General features: G+C 42.1%; 1 protein-coding gene across 2 annotated transcripts; it reads right to left on the reverse strand.

Moving 5' to 3' along the window:
* On the reverse strand, window positions 1-18,650 carry LOC134450588 (flavin-containing monooxygenase 5-like). Of its 2 annotated transcripts, XM_063200430.1 has the most exons (10): window positions 18,517-18,650; window positions 17,669-17,857; window positions 13,735-13,900; window positions 11,806-11,948; window positions 9,689-9,888; window positions 7,027-7,162; window positions 5,924-6,143; window positions 5,094-5,166; window positions 1,560-1,719; window positions 1-292 (listed from the first exon to the last, which is right to left on the reverse strand). In XM_063200430.1, the coding sequence occupies exons 1-10, from the start codon at window positions 18,646-18,648 to the stop codon at window positions 41-43; spliced, it is 1,671 nt and encodes a 556-aa protein (XP_063056500.1). In that variant the 5' UTR covers window positions 18,649-18,650; the 3' UTR covers window positions 1-40. The 2 variants fall into 2 exon arrangements, with proteins under 2 accessions (XP_063056500.1, XP_063056501.1); XM_063200431.1 differs by lacking the exon at window positions 18,517-18,650 and having other exon boundaries at window positions 17,724-17,983.
* Window positions 18,651-21,109: the final 2,459 nt, after the last annotated feature.

The following is a 21,109-nucleotide window of genomic DNA, read 5'->3' on the forward strand; positions in this document are numbered from 1 at the left end:
GGTGTGATGTGATGTGATGTGGTGTGGTGTGGTGAGGTCTTCAGATCTTCTGGGCGGTGACCATGGAGAGGAGGTTGTCGAGCGATGCCGGATGGATCTTGTGCATGTAGTAGTACGCGGCGGCAGCTCCGGCTCCGGTGTAGAGGATGATCCGTGCCAGGGTTCCCAGCAGGCCGCCCTGCTGCTTGGCCGCGTCCAGGGGGCGTGTCTTCAGAGGTTCCTGCATGCGCTCGAACTGCGTGAAGATCGCCTGGCGCGCACCGCCCCACTTCCCCGGGCCCATGATGCGGTACTGAGGGGGGACATTTAAAGGGACACTGTGTGAGATTTTTAGTTGCAGTACCTTTTTTGACCATTTCCTGCACAGCGTACCTTTAAAGTAGTATTATTATTATTATTTGTAAAGCACAGATCGCCTGGCGCGCCCCGCCCCACTTCCCCGGGCCCATTATGCGGTACTGAGGGAGGGGCCCATTATGCGGTACTGAGGGGGGGGCCCATTATGCGGTACTGAGGGAGGGGGACATTTCATCACATTTTTATTAATATAAACTTAACTACAGGCTTGAGGCCCACAGGAGCCAATACATAACACAGATCAATAAAAAACAATACATCACACATGCATATATACATATTATACAACAACAACAAAAGAAGAAAGCTAGTGGAGGCACACATACCAATGTTCCCATATTTTAGACATGTACCTCACTGAGCTACGACTTGGCTCTACTATCTGAACAATAAGCTTCACCTGACATGTTATTAGATTTCTTTTTGTTCTTTTTTTGTAAAGCACATTGAATTTATTTTGTTTATGAAATGTGCTATACAAATAAATAAAACTACCTTGTTATTTGATTGTTTATTTAATTATTTATTATTCATTTATTTTTTGTAAAGCATTTGTGTATGAAATGCGCTGCCGCACACTGGCCATTTCGCTGTTCTTCCTATTTGTAAAGCACAGATCGCCTGGCGCGCCCCGCCCCACTTCCCCGGCCCCATGATGCGGTACTGAGGGGATGGGGGGACATTTCATCACTTTTTTTATTATTTCACCTGACATGTTATTTTATTAATGTATTTTTTTTTAAAGGGACACTGTGTGAGATTTTTAGTTGTTTATTTCCAGAATTCATGCTGCCCATTCACTAATGTTAACCTTTTCATGAATACTTACCACCACCATCAAATTCTAAGTATTCATTATCATAATGATTATGACTGGAAAAATTGCACTTTTCATGCATGAAAAGGGGGATCTTCTCCATGGTCCACCATTTTGAATTTCCAAAAATAGTCATTTTCAGCAGCAAAAATGACTGTACTTGGGCCATACTAGGAAATATTTGTTTATTTCTTAGTAAACTTTCATGTAAATATCAAATTTGGCAATAGGCAGCCCAGTTTCAATGAGCAGCATAGTTGCGGTACCTTTTTTGACCATTTCCTGCACAGTGTCCCTTTAAGTATTATTATTATTTTTTGTAAAGCACATTGATTTGCATTTGTGTATGAAATGCGCTATGCTAAATAAAATGAACTGTGCTTGCCTGGTAGGAGCTGACGGGTCCCCACAGGACCTTCTTGAACAGGGCGTAGTCGGTCAGGAGCAGCCAGGGCAGACTGGGTCTACAGCCGATCTCACCGGCCAGCTCATCCATGTAGGTCACGAAGTCCACCTGCAGAGGAGCCTGCTTGGAGCAGATGTAGCTGAGGAGTGGAGGAGAGGAGAGAAGAGAGAAGAGAAGAGAGAGGTAAAACACATGAGAACACATGAGAGGAGAGAGAGAGGAGAGAGAGAGGAGAGGAGAGAAGAGAAGAGAGAGGTAAAACACATGAGAACACATGAGAGGAGAGAGAGAGGAAGAACATGTTAGAAGTTCACCTGCAGAGGAGCCTACTTGGAGCAGATGTAGCTGAGGAGTGGATGAGAGGAGAGAAGAGAGGAAAGGAGAGAGAGAGAGAGAGAGAGAGAGGTAAAACACATGAGAACACATGAGAGGAGAGAGAGAGGAGAGGAGAGGAGAGAGGAGAGAAGGAGTGGAGAAGAGAAGAGAGGAAAGGAGAGAGAGAGAGGTAGAACATGTTAGAAGTTCACCTGCAGAGGAGCCTACTTGGAGCAGATGTAGCTGAGGAGTGGAGGAGAGAAGAGAAGAGAGGAAAGGAGAGAGAGAGAGAGAGAGAGAGAGAGAGAGAGAGGTAGAACATGTTAGAAGTTCAGAGGAGCAGAATCAGAGAAGTGCAGAGCAGTGTTAATTTTGTCGACTAGACTAAGACTAAATATATTAGTCGACTAACCTTTTGAGAGTTTAATCGACTAAATTCTGACTAACAAAAATGATCTGTGAAAGACTAAAACGAGACTAAAATGTTGAGGACTTTAAGTCGACTAAATAATGACTAAACAAAAATGATTTGTGAAAGACTAAAAGTGACTAAGACTAAGAACTAACTTTTAGTCGACTAAATTCTGACTAACAAAAATGATTTGTGAAAGACTAAAAATGACCAAGACGTAGACTTTTTTGGGGGGATCAGACATAAATTGGTACAACCACAACTAAAAGATATAAATTAATTGTTAATTGGTAATTAACCTTTAAAGGGACACGATGGGATTTAAAAAATGATTAATTACAGCTGAATCCATCCACCGATTTTACTTTTAGCAGACTGACCCTAACGAATATTGGGGGAGAAGCTTCTCTTACAAAACAAAAATCCCTTTACGAATACGTAGCACCAGCGACATATTCACATTTGTATGCACTATTGATTCCTTTACCAGAATGGCAATAACCAAGTCTCAGTGCATTACTAAAGGCCTTGTGTTTTATTGTATTGTGACTTAAACTAAAGACTAAAATGTTTAGACTAAAACTAGACAAAAATGTTGAGGACTTTTAGTCGACTAAATAATGACTAAACAAAAATTATTTGTGAAAGACTAAAACTAGACAAAAATGTTGAGGAATTTTAGTCGACTAAATAATAACTAAACAAAAATGATTTTTGAAAGACTAAAAGCGACGAAGACTAAGAATGGACTTTGACACAAGACTAAGACTAAGACTAAATAAAAAAATGGATGACAAAATTAACACTGGTGCAGAGGAGCAGCATGTAGTTGTGGAGTGGAGGAGAGAAGAGAAAGGAAGAGAAGAGAAGAGAAGAGAAGAGAAGAGAAGAGAAGAGAAGAGAAGAGAAGAGAAGAGAGGAGAAGAGAAGAGAAGAGAGGAGAAGACGTATGAGGAGAGAGAGAACAGAAGAGAAGAGAAGAGAATAGAATAGAGGTAGATGACATGTGAGAAGAGAAGAGAAGAGAAGAGAAGAGAAGAGAAGAGAAGAGAAGAGAAGAGAAGAGAAGAGAAGAGAAGAGAAGAGAAGAGAAAACCGATAAAGTACGAGTACATTAATGTGTGTACTTGCCGATACCGAGTACCAATTCCACGCTGCTTTCAAGTCCACAGAACGCGACAAGATTTTGCTTTGTTTTGTGTAATAGCAGTATCGTTCCTGGTATCGGCAAGTGCTTGACGAGTACGAGTATAATGAGCAGTATTGGGTGCCGATACCGATACCAGTATCACTATCGGTGCATCGCTAGTAGAGGACATGTGAGGAGAGAGGTAGAACACATGAGAGCACATGAGAGGAGAAAGAGAGAGGTAGAAGAAAAGAGAAGAGAGAGAGAGGTAGATCACATGAGAAGAGAGAGAGAGAGGTAGAACACATGAGAGGAGAGATAGAGGTAGAACAGAAGAGGAGAGAGAGGTAGAGATGGAAAGAGAAGAGGAGAGAGAGAGGTAGATCACATGAGAAGAGAGAGAGAGAGGTAGAACAGAAGAGAAGAGAGAGGTAGAGATGGAAAGAGAAGAGGAGAGAGAGAGAGAGGTAGAGATCACATGAGAAGAGAGGAGAGAGGTAGAACACATGAGAGGAGAGATAGAGAGAGAGAGAGGTAGAACAGAAGAGAGGTAGAACAGAAGAGAAGAGAGAGAGAGAGAGAGAGAGAGAGAGAGAGAGAGAGAGAACAGAAGAGAACAGAAGAGAAGAGATAGAGGTAGATCACATGAGAGGAGAGAGAGGTAGGTCACATGAGAAAAGAGGTAGAACAGACGAAAGGAGAGAGAGAGAGAGGTAGACCACATGAGAACAGAAGAGAAGAGAGAGAGAGAGGTAGATCACAAGAGGAGAGAGAAAGAGGTAGAACAGACGAAAGGAGAGAGAGAGAGAGGTAGATCACATGAGAACAGAAGAGAAGAGAGAGAGAGGTAGATCGCAAGAGGAGAGAGAAAGAGGTAGAACAGAGAAGTAGAAGGTTGCCTTTCTTACATTGCACAAAGAGTTGCATGAAAAATGCACGTTTTCAATTCAAAAGTATTTTTGAATCTACAAAGGTTTTGAAATGACACTGTCCTATCTGATAACGAAGGCCCAAAAAGGCCCACAAATGAAGAGCTCTTTTCCAAAATGAGATATATCCATTTTATAGAATGTTGGGAAATTGACATTTTTGTATTGGGCATTCCATTGAAATGCATTGCAAAATGCATTTTTATAGAGATTTTAAAGTATGTTCTCAAAATATTTGAATGGCAAGAATTCACACATAGATGATAGGACATCTTAACAGTCAATTCCAATATTAAAATGCAAAAAGTCAAAAATGGTGGATATAGTGTTTTGGAAAAGAGCTCTTCAAATAGAAGTAGAGTTATTGATTGTCCATGTGTGTGAGGATGTCATACTTGTTGTCCAGAAGGATGTTTGTGAGGATGCCGATGTGCAGGTGTGTGTGTGTGTGTGTGTGTGTGTGTGTGTGTGTGTGTGTGTGTGTGTGTGTGTGTGTGTGTGTGTGTGTGTGTGTGTGTGTGTATGTGTGTGTGTATGTGTGTGTGTGTGTGTGTGTGTGTGTGTGTGTGTGTGTTTACTGGTTGTCCATGTCCTTGGTGTGTGTGTGTGTGTGTGTGTGTGTGTGTGTGTGTGTGTGTGTGTGTGTGTGTGTGTGTGTGCGTGCGTGCGTGCGTGCGTGCGTGCGTGCGTGCGTGCGTGCGTGCGTGTGTGTGTGTGTGTGTGTTTACTGGCTGTCCATGTCCTTCGTATCGTCCTCCACAGACTTGATCATCATCTGCTTGCTGGGAAGCTTCTTGAGACCTGGACAGGATATGAAGAATAAAATAAGGCTATTCATGAATAAAGGAATATTTTGATGTAGAATAAAATAATAATATGTATATAATGAATATAGGAAGAATATTTATATGATGAATAAAAGACTAATATGTATATAATGATGAATATAGGAAGAATATTTATATGATGAATAAAAGACTAATATGTATATAATGATGAATATAGGAAGAATATTGGGGGGGCCCTAAATGTTGTGGGATGGGGGGAGTGTTGTTGTATGGGGTTAGATGGTGTAAAGCTTTTTTTATTTTTTTGAATTATCATCAATTAACATATCAGGGTCTTTTTGTAAAACTTTTCATTCTCTATAAACCTAGTGTAGATAAACTCAGTGTGCCCACTACCCAATAAAGCTGTCATTCCTCTTTACCAACCACCAGATGGCGCTGCAGTAGCCATGCCCACCACAAGGCAGTAGCCACTGGCCAGCAAAGAACCATGAATAGTGCTCTATAAAACAGATGTATTAATATTATTATTATATACCTTTGAAGGCCTGTGTAACCCAGCAAGACTACATACATTATTATTATTATTACTATTATTATTACTATTATTATTATTATTATTATTATTATTATTATTATTATTATTATTATTATTATTATTATTATTATTATTTCCCTCTGAAGACCTGTATAACCCAGCGCGACTGCATCTCTGTATATTATTATTATTATTATTATTATTATTATTATTATTATTATTATTATTATACCTTTGAAGACCTGCGTGACCCAGCGCGACTGCATCTCTGCCTGGGGCATGATGGCTCCCAGGGCGTGGATGAAGCCCACCACGGCCAGCGTCGGGTGCTCCAGCGTCGGGGGGAAGATGTGCTTGTACAGCCCGATCCGGTGGCCGGACTTCCTCTTGATGGAGGCGGGCAGGAAGGGGAAGTCGTAGCCGTAGCCGGTGGCGAACACGATCACGTCCACCTGGATGAGGGAAGGAGGGAGGCCATTTTTGTAGTTTCATAGCTACGTCTCATAGTAGGTTTCAATGGGAAGAAAAGACTACATGCAGATACAGAGGACAGGTTGATCATCATGATAAATAATAATTTAATTTTATACAGTGTAGAGACACTATCATGTCCACCTGGATGGGGGAGGGGGAGGGAGGGAGGCCATTTTAGTAGTTTCATAGCACCTTGTCCACATCTACTGGTGTCTACTGTATATACTGCAGGTGTGTATATAGCACCAGGTGTGTATATCGTAGCCTGGCGACGCCAAGACTACAGATATGTATATTATTATTATTTTTATTATTATTATACCTTTGAAGACCTGTGTGGCCCAGCGAGACTGCATATATTATCTTATACCTTTGAAGACTTGTGTAACCTAGCCTGGCGACGCCATCCATGTACTCCACCCAAAGATTTTGGCTCCGCACATCGTCTGGCAAAAGTTCTCTCAGTGTTTAGCAAATCAGCCAGCAGTTGAGAGTGGTGACGTAGAACTGACCCGTTACTGAGCTCCGTTACTGATTGGTTGAGGTAACTATATTCACACTTTCGTTATGTTATTTGTATGCTTTCGCGACGCTATAACGTAACAGGCATGCTAATAAAGCACAATATGGGTTTTAATATGAGTTTGGAACTTCAATTAATTTAAATGATAGAGTAAGATCAGACCATCTCCCATCGTCCACGGAGACGGATTCCTTGTGGCTTTTGCCAGACTGATTGACGGAGTCAACAGTCGGCTATTCGCCCAGGTTATGTATATCGTACCTTGTCCGCCTCTACAGGTGTGTATATAGTGTCCACCTCTACAGGTGTGTATATAGTCCCAGGTGTGTAGATCGTACCTTGTCCACCTCTGTGCCGTCTTCAAACACCACGGTGGATCCGCGCACCTCCCTGACGTTTGGTTTCACCACCACCGCGCCCGACAGGATCCGCATGGGCAGGTCGTCATTGATGACCGGGATCTGATCAAACAGCCTGATGGGGGGATAGACAAATGAAAAAATAGAGATGTACCGGATCCTGATTATTTGGGTTCCTACCAGATACTGGATCCACTGCTTAAGATCCTGCCGGATCCGGAACCGGATACTGGATCCTACGAAAGGGTTGAAACACATAGCCTACCCGCACACGTGGGCCCTTTTTATTATGTTGGCTCAAACTATTTTTTAGACTCATTGGCTTACTGCCACACTGCCTGCACTGGCCGCTTCCAAAGTTCTTTACGTAACTCCATGCAGCAATTGGGGTTGTGAAAGACTGACTGAAAAACCTAGGCTAGAGATGCACCAGATCCTGATTTTTAGGTAACTGCCGGATACCGGATCCACTGCTTAAGATCCTGCCGGATCCGGATTCTGTGAAAAACCCAATTATCCTGCCGGATCCGGAACCGGATCTTGGATCCTGTGCATCTCTAGAAAAAATGAAGAGTTTCGATGCAAAATGATGTAAGAGCCATTTTTTACTTTGCCATTTTATTATTGTAAATGACTGTACAGACGTCCTATCATCTATGTGTGAATTCTTGCCATTCAGATATATACATAAAGGCTTTTATGCATTCATATATATATATAAAGGCTTTATTATTCATATAAATATACATTATTCATATATATATATAAAGGCTTTTATGCATTCATATATATATATAAAGGCTTTTATGCATTCATATATATATATAAAGGCTTTTATGCATTCATATATATATATAAAGGCTTTTATGCCTTTATTTGATAGGACAGTCTGAGATGGTGACAGGAAGCGAGTGGGACAGAGAGACGGGGTGGAATCGGGAAATTACCCCGGCCGGACTCGAACCGGGGTCCCCGTGGGCATGCAAGCCCAAATGTGGGGGATTAGCGGGCTGCGCCACAGAGCCCCCCGCCATTCAAATATTTTGAGAACATACTTGTTATGTTTGGTGTGTTCATACCTGTGTAACGTTATGTAACGTAATGTAATGTGATGTAATGTAGCGTAATGTAATGTGATGTAATGTAATGTAGTGTAATGTGATGTAATGAAATGTAATGTAATGTAGTCTAATGCGATGTAATGTGATGTAATGTAATGTAATGCAGTGTAATGTAGTGTAATGTGATGTAGTGTAATGCAGTGTAGTGTAATGTAATGTAGTGTAGTATAGTGTAGTGTAATGTGATGTAATGCAGTGTAGTGTAGCGTAGTGTAATGTAATGTGATGTAATGTAATGTAGTGTAATGTGATGTAATGTGATGTGGGCTTGAAGACATGTTGTTTCAGGGCATATTGTAGATGGTGTGTGTGTTGGCTTCAGTGCGTACATGGTGTGTTCATACCTGTGTTTGGGCTTATTATAATAATTATTAATTACGTATTAATTAATTATATTATTATTAAGTATTAATAATAATGTTTTTTTATCATTACCTATGTTTTGTCTTGAATGTAATGTAATATAATGTGATAATTATTACCTGTGTGTTGGCTTGAGAGTGTAGTGTAGTGTAGTGTAATGTAATGTAATGTAATGTAATGTAATGTAATGCAATGCAATGCAGTGTAGTGTAGTGTAGTGTAGTGTAGTGTAGTGTAATGTAGTGTAGTGTAGTGTAATGTAATATTATTACATGTGTTTTGGGCTTCAGTGCGTACATGGTGTGATGTAATGCAATGTAGTGTAATGTAATGTAATGTAGTGTAGTGTAGTGTAGTGTAGTGTAATGTAATGTAATGTAATATAATGTAGTGTAGTGTAATGTAATGTAGTGTAGTGTAATGTAGTGTAATATTATTACATGTGTTTTGGGCTTCAGTACGTACATGGTGTGATGTAATGCAATGTAATGTAATGTGATTACTATTACCTGTGTTTAGGCTTGAGAGCGTACATGGTGTGGTGTAATGTAATGTAATGTGATGTTATGTGACTGTTATTACCTGTGTTTGGGTTTTAGAGCGTACATGGCGTGGTCGTACATGGCGTGGTCGTACATGGTGTGGTCGTACATGGCGTTATTACCTGTGTTTGGGTTTGAGGGCGCACATGGCGTGGTCGTACATGGTGTGGTGTAATGTAATGTAATGTAATGTTATTGTTATTTTCCTGTGTTTGGGCTTGAGAGCGTACATGGTGTGGTCGTACATGGTGTGGTCGTACATGGCGTTATTACCTGTGTTTGGGTTTGAGGGCGTACATGGCGTGGTCGTACATGGTGTGATGTAATGTAATGTAATTTAATGTATTGTTATTACCTGTGTTTGGGCTTGACAGCGTACATGGCGTGGTCGTCCATGCCGTTATTACCTGTGTTTGGGCTTGACAGCGTACATGGCGTGGTCGTACATGGCGTTATTACCTGTGTTTGGGTTTCAGAGCGTACATGGCGTGGTCGTACATGGCGTTATTACCTGTGTTTGGGTTTGAGAGCGTACATGGCGTGGTCGTACATGGCGTTATTACCTGTGTTTGGGTTTGAGAGCGTACATGGCGTGGTCGTACATGGCGTTATTACCTGTGTTTGGGCTTGAGAGCGTACATGGCGTGGTCGTACATGGCGTTGAGCTTCTTCTCTCCAAACCAGTTGAAGAACCTCATGGGTAGCAGCTGGAACAGGATGTGCACGAAGCGCGTGTTGTACTTCATGTCTACCGGGAGCCCGTTGTCCGACACCTGCCGGATCACCCAGGCGCCGCGCCGCGTACTCACATACACCTGAGGAGGACGGGGTTAAACATATATTACATACATTACACCCAGGCGCCGCAACGCGTACTCACATACACCTGGACAGGACGGGGTTAAATATATTACTTACACTGGGGAGGATACGAGGTTAAGATAAGAGCACGCCATACTCCGCAAACTGAGGGTTAAATATACATTACATACGTACACCCAGGCCCACGCGACGCGTACTCACATACAGGTACACCTGAACACACGGCACATTAAACATACACTGTATTACATACACCTGCCGGATCACCCAGGCGCCGCGCCGCGTGCTCACATACACCTGGGCAGGATAGGGTTAATTATATTACTTACACTGGGGAGGACGATGTTAAACATATATTACATACACCCAGGCGCCGCGACGCGTACTCACATACACCTGGGCAGGAAAGGGTTAATTATATTACTTACACTGGGGAGGACGATGTTAAGATAAGAGCACGCCATACTCCGCAAACTGAGGGTTAAATATATATTATATACACCCAGGCCCACGCGGCGCGTACTCACATACACCTGGGCAGGATAGGGTTAATTATATCACTTACACTGGGGAGGATGCGAGGTTAAATATACATTACATACGTACACCCAGGCCCACGCGACGCGTACTCACATACAGGTACACCTGAACACACGGCACATTAAACATACACTGTATTACATACACCTGCCGGATCACCCAGGCGCCGCGCCGCGTGCTCACATACACCTGGGCAGGATAGGGTTAATTATATTACTTACACTGGAGAGGACGGGGTTAAACATATATTACATACACCCAGGCGCCGCGCCGCGTACTCACATACACCTGGGCAGGAAAGGGTTAATTATATTACTTACACTGGGGAGGACGATGTTAAACATATATTACATACACCCAGGCGCCGCGACGCGTACTCACATACACCTGGGCAGGATAGGGTTCATTATATTACTTTCAATGGGGAGGACGGGGTTAAACATATATTACATACACCCAGGCGCCGCGCCGCGTACTCACATACACCTGGGCAGGAAAGGGTTAATTATATTACTTACACTGGGGAGGACGATGTTAAACATATATTACATACACCCAGGCGCCGCGACGCGTACTCACATACACCTGGGCAGGATAGGGTTAATTATATTACTTACACTGGAGAGGACGGGGTTAAACATATATTACATACATTACACCCAGGCCCAGGCGACGCGTACTCACATACACCTGGACAGGATAGGACATACACCTGAAAATACGCCAGATTAAACATATACTGTATTGCATACACATGGGGAGTATAGGGTTAAATATAGGCCTATTACATACACTGGGGAGGACGATGTTAAACATATATTACATACACCCAGGCGCCGCGACGCGTACTCACATACACCTGGGCAGGATAGGGTTAACATACACCTGAACACACGCCACATTAAACATATACTGTATTACATACACATGGGGAGGATAGGGTTAAACATATATTATATACACCTGGGCAGGATAGGGTTAAACATATATTATATACACCTGGGCAGGATAGGGTTAAACATATATTACATACACTGGGGAGGATAGGGTTAAATATACATTATATACAAATACATATTATTTCAATCAGCTTTGGATTAAAGAATATTAATACTAGAAATGAACTGAAATTTAGCATTTTATCTCACTTTCAATTTAAATGTTCAGATTTAATATGGGTTTTTTTGGGGAAAAAGACCCCATCTTATCGATTAATCGTAAGTAGATTGATAAGGTCAATCAACGAACAATTAATTAATTAATGTACTATTTTATTTCTAGGTCACCTGTTCTGCCACTGGACTCCATTTTTGTAGTTCAATAGCTACGTCTTATAATAGGCTTCAATGGGAGAAAAGACTACATGTCACCTGTTCTGCCACCCTACTGGACTCCACTGCGATGTCTCCTCCGGAGTTCCCGATCCCGATCACCACGATCCGTTTTCCCGCCAGATCCTCTGGGCCCTTGTAGTCCCAACTGTGGAAGTGCTTCCCTGTAAACGTGTCCATACCTACCAAGAAACACAAAATATTAATTACACCGTGCATCTTTAAACGTGTCCATACCTACCAAGGAACCCAAAATATTACACAGTGCATCTTTAAACGTGTCCATACCTGCAAAGTAGCTTGGAAAGAGGAGAGGCATCTTGGCCTATCAGGAAAGAGTTTGGAAAGAGGCAAGGAAAGAGTTTGGAAAGAGGAGAGGCATCTTGGCCTATCCGAAAAGAGTTTGGAAAGAGGAGAGGCATCTTGGCCTATCAGGAAAGAGCTTGGAAAGAGGAGAGGCATCTTGGCCTATCAAGCATCTTAGGCACAATGTGCCGTGCATAGAGGTAGAAAATAACACTGACACAGAAAAGCTAATCGTCTCGTGTGTTGTTACTAATAAACTCCTGGACTATGTACAAAGTTTCAAATTCATCTTTTTGTGAGTACAAACCACATTTGTTATACTGTAGAAGTTTGGTGTCATGACATGTTATTTTTGTGGGGAAAGTTTGGAGACGGTGCCCAGGATCCATATGCGCTTGAGTCAAGCTATCCGGAATAAACATCGAATAACACGGCAACTCTGTTGATGTAAGCCTGCGGCAGAAAACACTTCGGGTGTAAAGGTGGATGGGTGTCACGGTTCAAATGGCATTAGGGTGATTCTACTCCGAACCATCGCTTTAATAGCCATGTCTTATAATAGATTTTAATGGGAGAAAAGACTACATGTGGGCTCTCACCAGGGAAGTCATGCAGGAGGATGTGATGTCATGCAGGAGGATGTGATGTCATGCAGGGGGATGTGATGTCATGCAGGAGGATGTGATGTCATGCAGGAGGATGTGATGTCATGCAGGAGGATGTGATGTCATGCAGGGGGATGTGATGTCATGGAGAAGGATGTGATGTCATGCAGGAGGATGTGATGTCATGGAGGGGGATGTGATGTCATGGAGGGGGATGTGATGTCATGCAGGAGGATGTGATGTCATGCAGGGGGATGTGATGTCATGGAGGGGGATGTGATGTCAAGGAGGGGGATGTGATGCCATTCAGGGGGATGTGTGGTAGCCTACTCACCAGGGAAGTCATGCAGGGGGATGTGATGTCATGCAGGAGGATGTGATGTCATGCAGGGGGATGTGATGTCATGCAGGGGGATGTGATGTCATGGAGGGGGATGTGATGTCATGCAGGGGGATGTGATGTCATGCAGGGGGATGTGATGTCATGGAGGGGGATGTGATGTCATGCAGGGGGATGTGATGTCATGGAGGGGGATGTGATGTCATGGAGGGGGATGTGATGTCATGCAGGGGGAGCTAACAAGGAGCGACACTCAATACAACGTCCATTGCAACATTCGGCCCCATGATTTTCGGCCGCGGCCGCCATTCTGGAATGAATATCGGACAAATTACAATGGAATGCATTGGGAATGCATTGGGAATGTGTACAGGATTTCTACATATTACAGTAAAACTACATCGATATAACTATCGGAAAATCTTCAGTTATGAATGCTTATACCATCTCATGTGTTTTTTCAGCACAATCAGTGCAGAACTTGAGTATCTATAAGGCTGAAGTTGCCAAAGTAGCTAGCCATATTGTGCTAACTTTAGCATTCCTATGGCCAAAGAACGTTGCTATGGCTACTGGTCATAACAGAGTGGCGTACGTAACTTCCAGAATGGCGGATTTGACTCAAAACTGACTCAAAACGCCCTCTATTGACTGTTTCCCATAAAAGACCTGAGTGTCGTTTCTTGTTAGATCCACCTTCTTTGGTGTGGTACTCACCAGGGAAGTCATGGAGGGGGATGTGTGGGTACGTGTAGTGGCCAGAGCAGACCATCACGGCATCAAAGACGTGTCTCTGCTCCTCACCGTCCCTGTTCTCAGTCCGCACCTCCCACTGACCTGTACGGGCAAAGTCTGGTCTCTGCTTCACACTCGTCACCGAGGTCTACACACAACGTACCGACACAAGGGTGCACAGCACACACACACACACACACACACACACACACACACACACACACACACACACACACACACACACACACACACACACACACACACACACACACACACACACACACACACACACATACAGAGAGAACACATACAAACACACATAGACCCACGCACACACACAGAGAAGTACGAGGTAACAATCAAATGGTGAAATATGTTATGCGATTCACAAGTCATCATTTTAGTATAGTGGTCAATGGTCATTTATAGTTGATGCTTAGACCAAACCTAAATATATGCTATAGAGGTGTAAATAATACCAGAGTTGCAGTATTTAGTACTATTCTATATGTAGTACTGCAGTATATAGAATAGGGCTGGGACATTAACTAGTTAATTTCGATTAATTAATCACACGATTCGATAAATTAATAAACTCGATTAAAAAATATATAATATAGCTATATAGTTCTGGATTAGACCAATGGAGGGCAGTATTATGCCTGATGGTGAACAGCCTGCTGAAATTGATGAGTTCTCTCTTCTTTTAAAAATGAATATAATTGTTAGATAAAGCTTATTTATTGTAATTATTCAAATTCCATGTGAAAACGAATATTTTTCACTGCTCTCAAGTCAGATATTTAAATGCGACTAAAATGCGATTAATTTGATGAATTAATTTCAAAGCCTAAAGATTAATTCGATTAGAAATTTTAATCGAGTCCCAACCCTAATGGGGCACCTAAGTCACGCCCTTCTACTTCCGATCCATGGGGCTGGAGCTCTCGAAATGTTGAATGCGAGTTAATGGAGCGAGTCAAGCTAAATCCTCATCCCGTTTGGCATGTGCTCCGGATTTCACATATGATGACAGTGAATTTGAAAGGTTTGGATTTGCGTCGTAAGACCACTCATTTTCGGCACGCAAGAAACGTTATTTTAGCTTTTGTGCAAAACTGTGTTGGAGACTACACGTGCGCCTCGCATATCTGACGTGAACCGAGGCACAGCCAACCCTACCGCTGCACCGTGGCTTAAGTGGCTGCACGTCGGACATGCGACATCTGTTGTGTAGTCCAAATAATTACATATTTTTGCACACACACAACTCAAAAATTGCTTGCCAAGTGAAGTCAACAAGCACACCATTGGTTGTTATTATTTCTGAGGCACAGCATATGTGTGATCGACGGGGAAATGCGAGGTGGGTCGGAAAATAGCTTTGATCAGTCCATTACAGCCCAGTCAAAAGTTTTTGCGTTGCCAGCCCCACAAGCCGCCCGGAAGGGGTGGAGACTTAGGTGCCCCATATACAGTGAGTCCAATATGTATTTGATCCCTTGCTGATTTTGTTGGTTTGCCTACTAACAAAGACATGATCAATCAATACATGTTATGATAATATGTATTCTAATATGGAGAGACAGAATATCAAAAAGAAAATCCAGAAATTAACTGAAGAGAATTGATATTAATTTATTTCCATTTCATCGAGCAAAATAAGTATTTGATCCCCTGCCAACTGATTACAGTTCCGGGCCCACAGACCAGATGGGCACTTCCGATCAACTTGTCATCTGAATTAAAGACACCTGTACATACTAACATGCATAAAAGACACATTGAATCAGCAGAATCAGTCCATAGTATGAGTGAATCAGTCACACTCCAACCTCACCAGCATGGGAAAGACCAAAGAGTGGTCAAATGATATCAGGGACACGATTTTAGACCTGAACAAAAATTAAATGGGCTGCAAAGCCACAAGAAAGAGATGACCCAGCTGTTGATGCATTTCTTCCAAAATGTGAGGAATACAAAATGACAATCCATCAGCCTGTCTGGGGTTCTATACAAGATTTGACCTTTTGTAGGGATTTGATAATCATGAGAACAGAAATCACCATGTACGGGATGAACTAGGCAATTATATCAAAGCTACTGGGACCAAAATCACTGAGAAAACTACTGGTAGCACTTAATGCCACAGAGGTTTAAAATCCTGTAGTGCACACATGGTACCTCTACTTCAGAAGGAACCTGTGCAGTCCCACTTGAGGTTTGCCAACGGACATCAGACTGGTTTAGGATATGATAAGGAGGTGCTGTAGTCAGATGAAACCAAAATCAAGCTGTTTTTGCATAATCACAATTCAATTCAATGTTTTGAGAAAGAGTACTGCTGTCTATGATCCCAAGAACACCCTCCTCACCATCATGCATGAAAGTGGTATCATTATGGTTTGAGGGTGTTTGTCCAGCCAAGGCACAGGACAACTTCACATCGTCAACAAATGGATGGAGGGAGACATGTAATGTGCAATCCTGAGTGCAAACGTCCTTCCCTCCACCACTACACTGAAGGGTGGGCCATTTTTGGATCTCCCAACATGACAATAATAAACAGCATACAGTCAAAGCAACGAAGGAGTGGCTCAATAAGAAGCATATTAAAGTCGTGAAGTGGCCTAGACAATCTCCAAATATTAACCCTATAGTAATTCTATGGAGAGAACTGAACCTCCCATTTACCAAGCTACAGCCACAAACTATTAATGTTTTAGAGATAATGTGCAAAGAAAAATGGGCAAAAATATTTTCTACTATATGCACAAACATTGTCATCAACTAAAAGAAGCATCTGACCTCAGTGCTAGACAACTAGGACTTTGCCACAAAGCACTTTATCTTCTTTAGCTAGAGGGGTCAAATACTTATTTGCCTAAATTAAATACAAATAAATTAAAATATATTATTTTAAGTTGTTCTCTGGAATTTCTTTTTGATATTCTGTCTCTCCATGTTTGAATACATATTATCATAAATTTATAGACTGATCATGTCTTTATTAGTGGGCAAACCGGCAAAATCAGCAAGGGATCAAATACATATTGGACTCACTGTAGAACTATTCTACATGTAGTTCTGTAGTACTCTACTCTCTATGCTTCAGCATTTCTTTTAGCAGTTTGAAGTGGTCGGCGTAGAGCCGGAAGTAGGCTACAGTACTATAAGCAGTATACAGTACTATACTATACTATACTATACTATACTATACTATACAGTATGTAGTACAGTATTGTAGTACTCTGCTCTCTACGGTACTATAAGCAGTATACAGTGCTATACAGTAAGTAGTATTAGTACTGGTCTCTAGTCCACTATTAGCAGTATACAGTACTATACAATACTATGTAGTATTCTAGTACTCTGCTCTCTACTCTACTATAAGTAGTAAAGAGTACTATACTATGTAGTATTGTAGTACTCTGGTCTACTGTACTATAAGCAGTATACAGTACTATACTATACTATACTGTATGTGTATTCTGACCTGGAAGCGAACGCGCTGCAGCAGTTTGAAGTGGTCTGCGTATATATATACAGTATAGTACTAGTATTATACTATATAGTCCTCTACTCTGTACTGTACTGACCTGGAAGCGAATGCGCTGCAGCAGTTTGAAGTGGTCTGCGTATATATATACAGTATAGTACTATAGGCCTACTATATAGTCCTCTTCACTGTACTCTACTGCAGTGCTTCCCAAACTTTTTGTCCTGCGTACCCCCTTAGCAACTTTTTCATATGATGAGTACCCCCTCGCCCTCATTCAGGCTCTGTTCCTCTATCCCAATGTGACTACACTCAATATATTTGTTATTATTACATTTTTCCGCTTACCCCTTGAGGTGTGCTCGTGTACCCCTAGTGGTACACGTACCCCTGGTTGGGAAACACTGCTCTACTGACCTGGAAGCGAACGCGCTGCAGCAGCTTGAAGTGGTCTGCGTAGAGCCGGAAGTACCTGAGGATCTTGGAGTGGTGCATGTAGTTGGGATAGTCGGCAGGAATCGGGAAGTCCGAGTAGCACATCATCTCCTTGGAGATGTTGATGGTCAGAGAGCGGTAGATGCTGGCCCTGTTCGGCTCCGACACTTCCTGTGGAGAGGCCATTTTTGTAGTTCAATAGCCATGTCTTATAACAGGTTTCAATGGGAGAAAAGACTACATGATTCATCATCTCCTTGGAGAGGCCATTTTTGTAGGTCAGCTATACTGTAGATAAATAAATGAAGGCATAGCAAAGCAAAAAAAAGTGTCACCACTTTTTGCTTTATGCCAGCACTCACTTAAAAAAATCAAAAAACCTTAAAATAGTCATCTGGCCCAGCCGCTGGGTGCTGGACTGCTGCAGCGATGACCCAGGTTCGACTCCGGTCCGAGCTCATTTGCCGAGCCCTCCCCATCTCTCTCTCCCCTCATGTTTCCTGTCTCTCTATAACTGTCCTGTCACAATAAAGGCATAAAAAGCCCAAATATATATTTAACAAAGAAAAGAAAATAGACATCCGTGCGGCACCAGATTATTCTCCCCATTCCAAAGATGTGAAGATGTAGAAACTATAAAATAAACTACATAGAAGACACAAAACACGATCAGGTCCACCTGAGGAGGCTATTTTTGTAGTTCAATAGTCACGTCTTATAATAGGCTTCAATGGGAGAAAAGACTACATGATGCAAAGGAGGCTATTTTTGTAGTTCAATAGTCACGTCCTATAATAGGCTTCGATGGGAGAAAAGACTACAATACTTGCCTTGAACTTCCAGAGGCCTCCCATGTCATCACTGCTCTCGAAGCAGGTGGGTTCCAGGCCCTCGTCCAGACAACTCTTAACACAGGCCAGGCCAGACGGGCCTGCACCAATCACAGCCACCGTACGCACCATACTGACCTGTGGGGGGGGAGAGGGGGGGAGTGAGACAGACAACTCTTAACACAGGCCAGGCCAGACGGGCCTGCACCAATCACAGCCACCGTACGCACCATACTGACCTGTCTCGAGAGAGGAGTGTCAAAAGTTTAGTTGTGAGCATCTAGAGCAGTGTTTCCCAATCTTTTTGTCTCGCGTACCCCCTAAACCTCTTAGTTGAGCCATGAGTACCCCCTAATTCCTGTTATATATCGCTTTCTCTGTCCTGATTTGACTGCTCCATACATTTGTTATAATAATAACATCTTTCCAAGTACCCCCTGCAGTGTGCTCGCGTACCCCTAGTGGAGTAGAGTAGAGTAGAGTAGAGTGCAGAGTTTATAGTATCTAGAGGAGTAGAGTAGAGTAGAGTAGAGTAGAGTGTAGAGGAGTAGAGTAGAGTAGAGTGTAGAGTCTATAGGAGTAGAGTAGAGTAGAGTAGAGCAGATTATAGAGGAGTAGAATAGAGTAGAGTAGAGTAGAGTAGAGTAGAGTAGAGTAGAGTAGAGTAGAGTAGAGTAGAGTAGAGTAGAGTAGAGTAGAGTAGAATAGAGTAGGGTAGAGTAGGGTAGAGTCTAGAGGAGTAGAGTAGAGTAGAGTAGAGTCTAGAGGAGTAGAGTCTAGAGGAGTAGAGTAGAGTAGAGTAGAGCAGAGCAGAGTAGAGTACAGTAGAGTAGAGTAGAGTCTAGAGGAGTAGAGTCTAGAGGAGTAGAGTAGAGTAGAGTAGAGGAGTAGAGTAGAGTAGAGTAGAGTAGAGAAGAGCAGAGCAGCACAGAGTAGAGTGTAGAGTCTAGAGTCTATGGTATTGCATCTAGATGACTTATTGACTTTTTGGATCTTGAGGTTTTCTTCACTTATTTTTCATAGCAGGCTGCATACACAAGCTTGAACCCTTGTAAGGTGTTTGGGTCAGTTTTTAGATTGAGAAAAATAGTATCAGTTATTAATCTTTCACTCTGAGATTCACTGGCTTTGGCTCATTTTCAGTGAGGAACATGAATCTGAAATAAAAAATTAATGCCCCCCCCCCTTGCTAACCCCCTCTGCACATTTCTATTACACAGGAGATGTTCCTGGGTCATTTTGACCCGTATCACTTTGGGGGGCAGAGGGTGAAGTATGTAGAAAAAGGAGTACAGATATTGTTCAGTCCTTCAGTTGTACGTCAACGTTTCAACCTTGCACGATAAGAGCACTAGTGGTTCAATCCGAGAGCTTAGATTGAGTTTACTCACTTTCTTCACTGTCACCTTATCTTTCTCTATCTGTATCTCCCATTCTCAAAAACATAAATAAACAGAAATTCACAGGCAGGGTGAGGGGAACATTAGGGTGAATATGAGCTATGATTTTTTTCATTTTTCATTATTTTTCTATGCCGGGGTCAAATTGACCCGAACACCTTCTATGTAACCAAAACACGAACACCTTACAAGGGTTAAAGCCTGGTGAACCATTTTCATTCGAGGGTCACTTCAAATTCTATAAAGTCCTCCAAGGGCCATATTAGGAACACAAACCAGGATTTCCCCCTGCACTTTAGGCCTAGATTGAAGGTGGCCACCTTCACAACAGACCCCAGCTTCTCTATGTCCCCTGAATATAACTTCATTGATTGCAAATTTAATTTCTAATATTCCTTTAGTTGTGATAGGCCACCGCTCATCTGTTTAGAAGGTGTAGGATTCAGTAGAAATTTCTGTATAAAAAGAAGACAATCCGCACACTTCAGGTCTATTTTTGTGCAAAGAAGCTTTACTTGACTTGCAAGCTTTCGGTCCTTAGACCTTCATCAGGCAGATGAAGGTCTAAGGACCGAAAGCTTGCAAGTCAAGTAAAGCTTCTTTGCATAGTAGAAGAAACCCCTGAACCTGTAACACTTTCTGAGATAAGAATAACCTAATGCCTAATTATTATCAATGTTTTGTATTTTGCAAACTCTGTCAAGCCTGAAATCAGGCATGGAGCCTGAATACTATCACCCCTGAATATAGCTTGTGGGTCAAAGACGTCTTTGTCATTCAGTGTTACGGACACCTTCCGCCGACTGTAACTGCAAAAAAATCATGATTTTTAAGTTGTTTCAAGAAAATGGATGACAACCGAGGCTTTCATGAATTCCCTGTAACAATAATTAAATAAAAAGAGTCATGTTTTTTTACAGTTACAGTCAGCAGAAGGCATCCGGACCGTTACAATGAATGACAATGCCATTTTGCACGTCTTTGACCCTTGTGAAGTCAACATACAGTAGGCTACCTTGAGGAGTTATTTTATTTTATTTTTTATTTATTTTTGCTTCAACAAGGAATGCACAATGTCGTTGTGCTTGTCACAATGACAAATAAAATATATTGTATTGTATTATATTGTATAATATAGCTTGTGAAGTCAACATACAGTAGTAAGCTACCTTGAGGAGTAAGTAATATAGACC

This window comes from Engraulis encrasicolus, chromosome 6 (genome assembly GCF_034702125.1).
Source record: "Engraulis encrasicolus isolate BLACKSEA-1 chromosome 6, IST_EnEncr_1.0, whole genome shotgun sequence".
Classification (NCBI taxonomy): domain Eukaryota; kingdom Metazoa; phylum Chordata; class Actinopteri; order Clupeiformes; family Engraulidae; genus Engraulis; species Engraulis encrasicolus.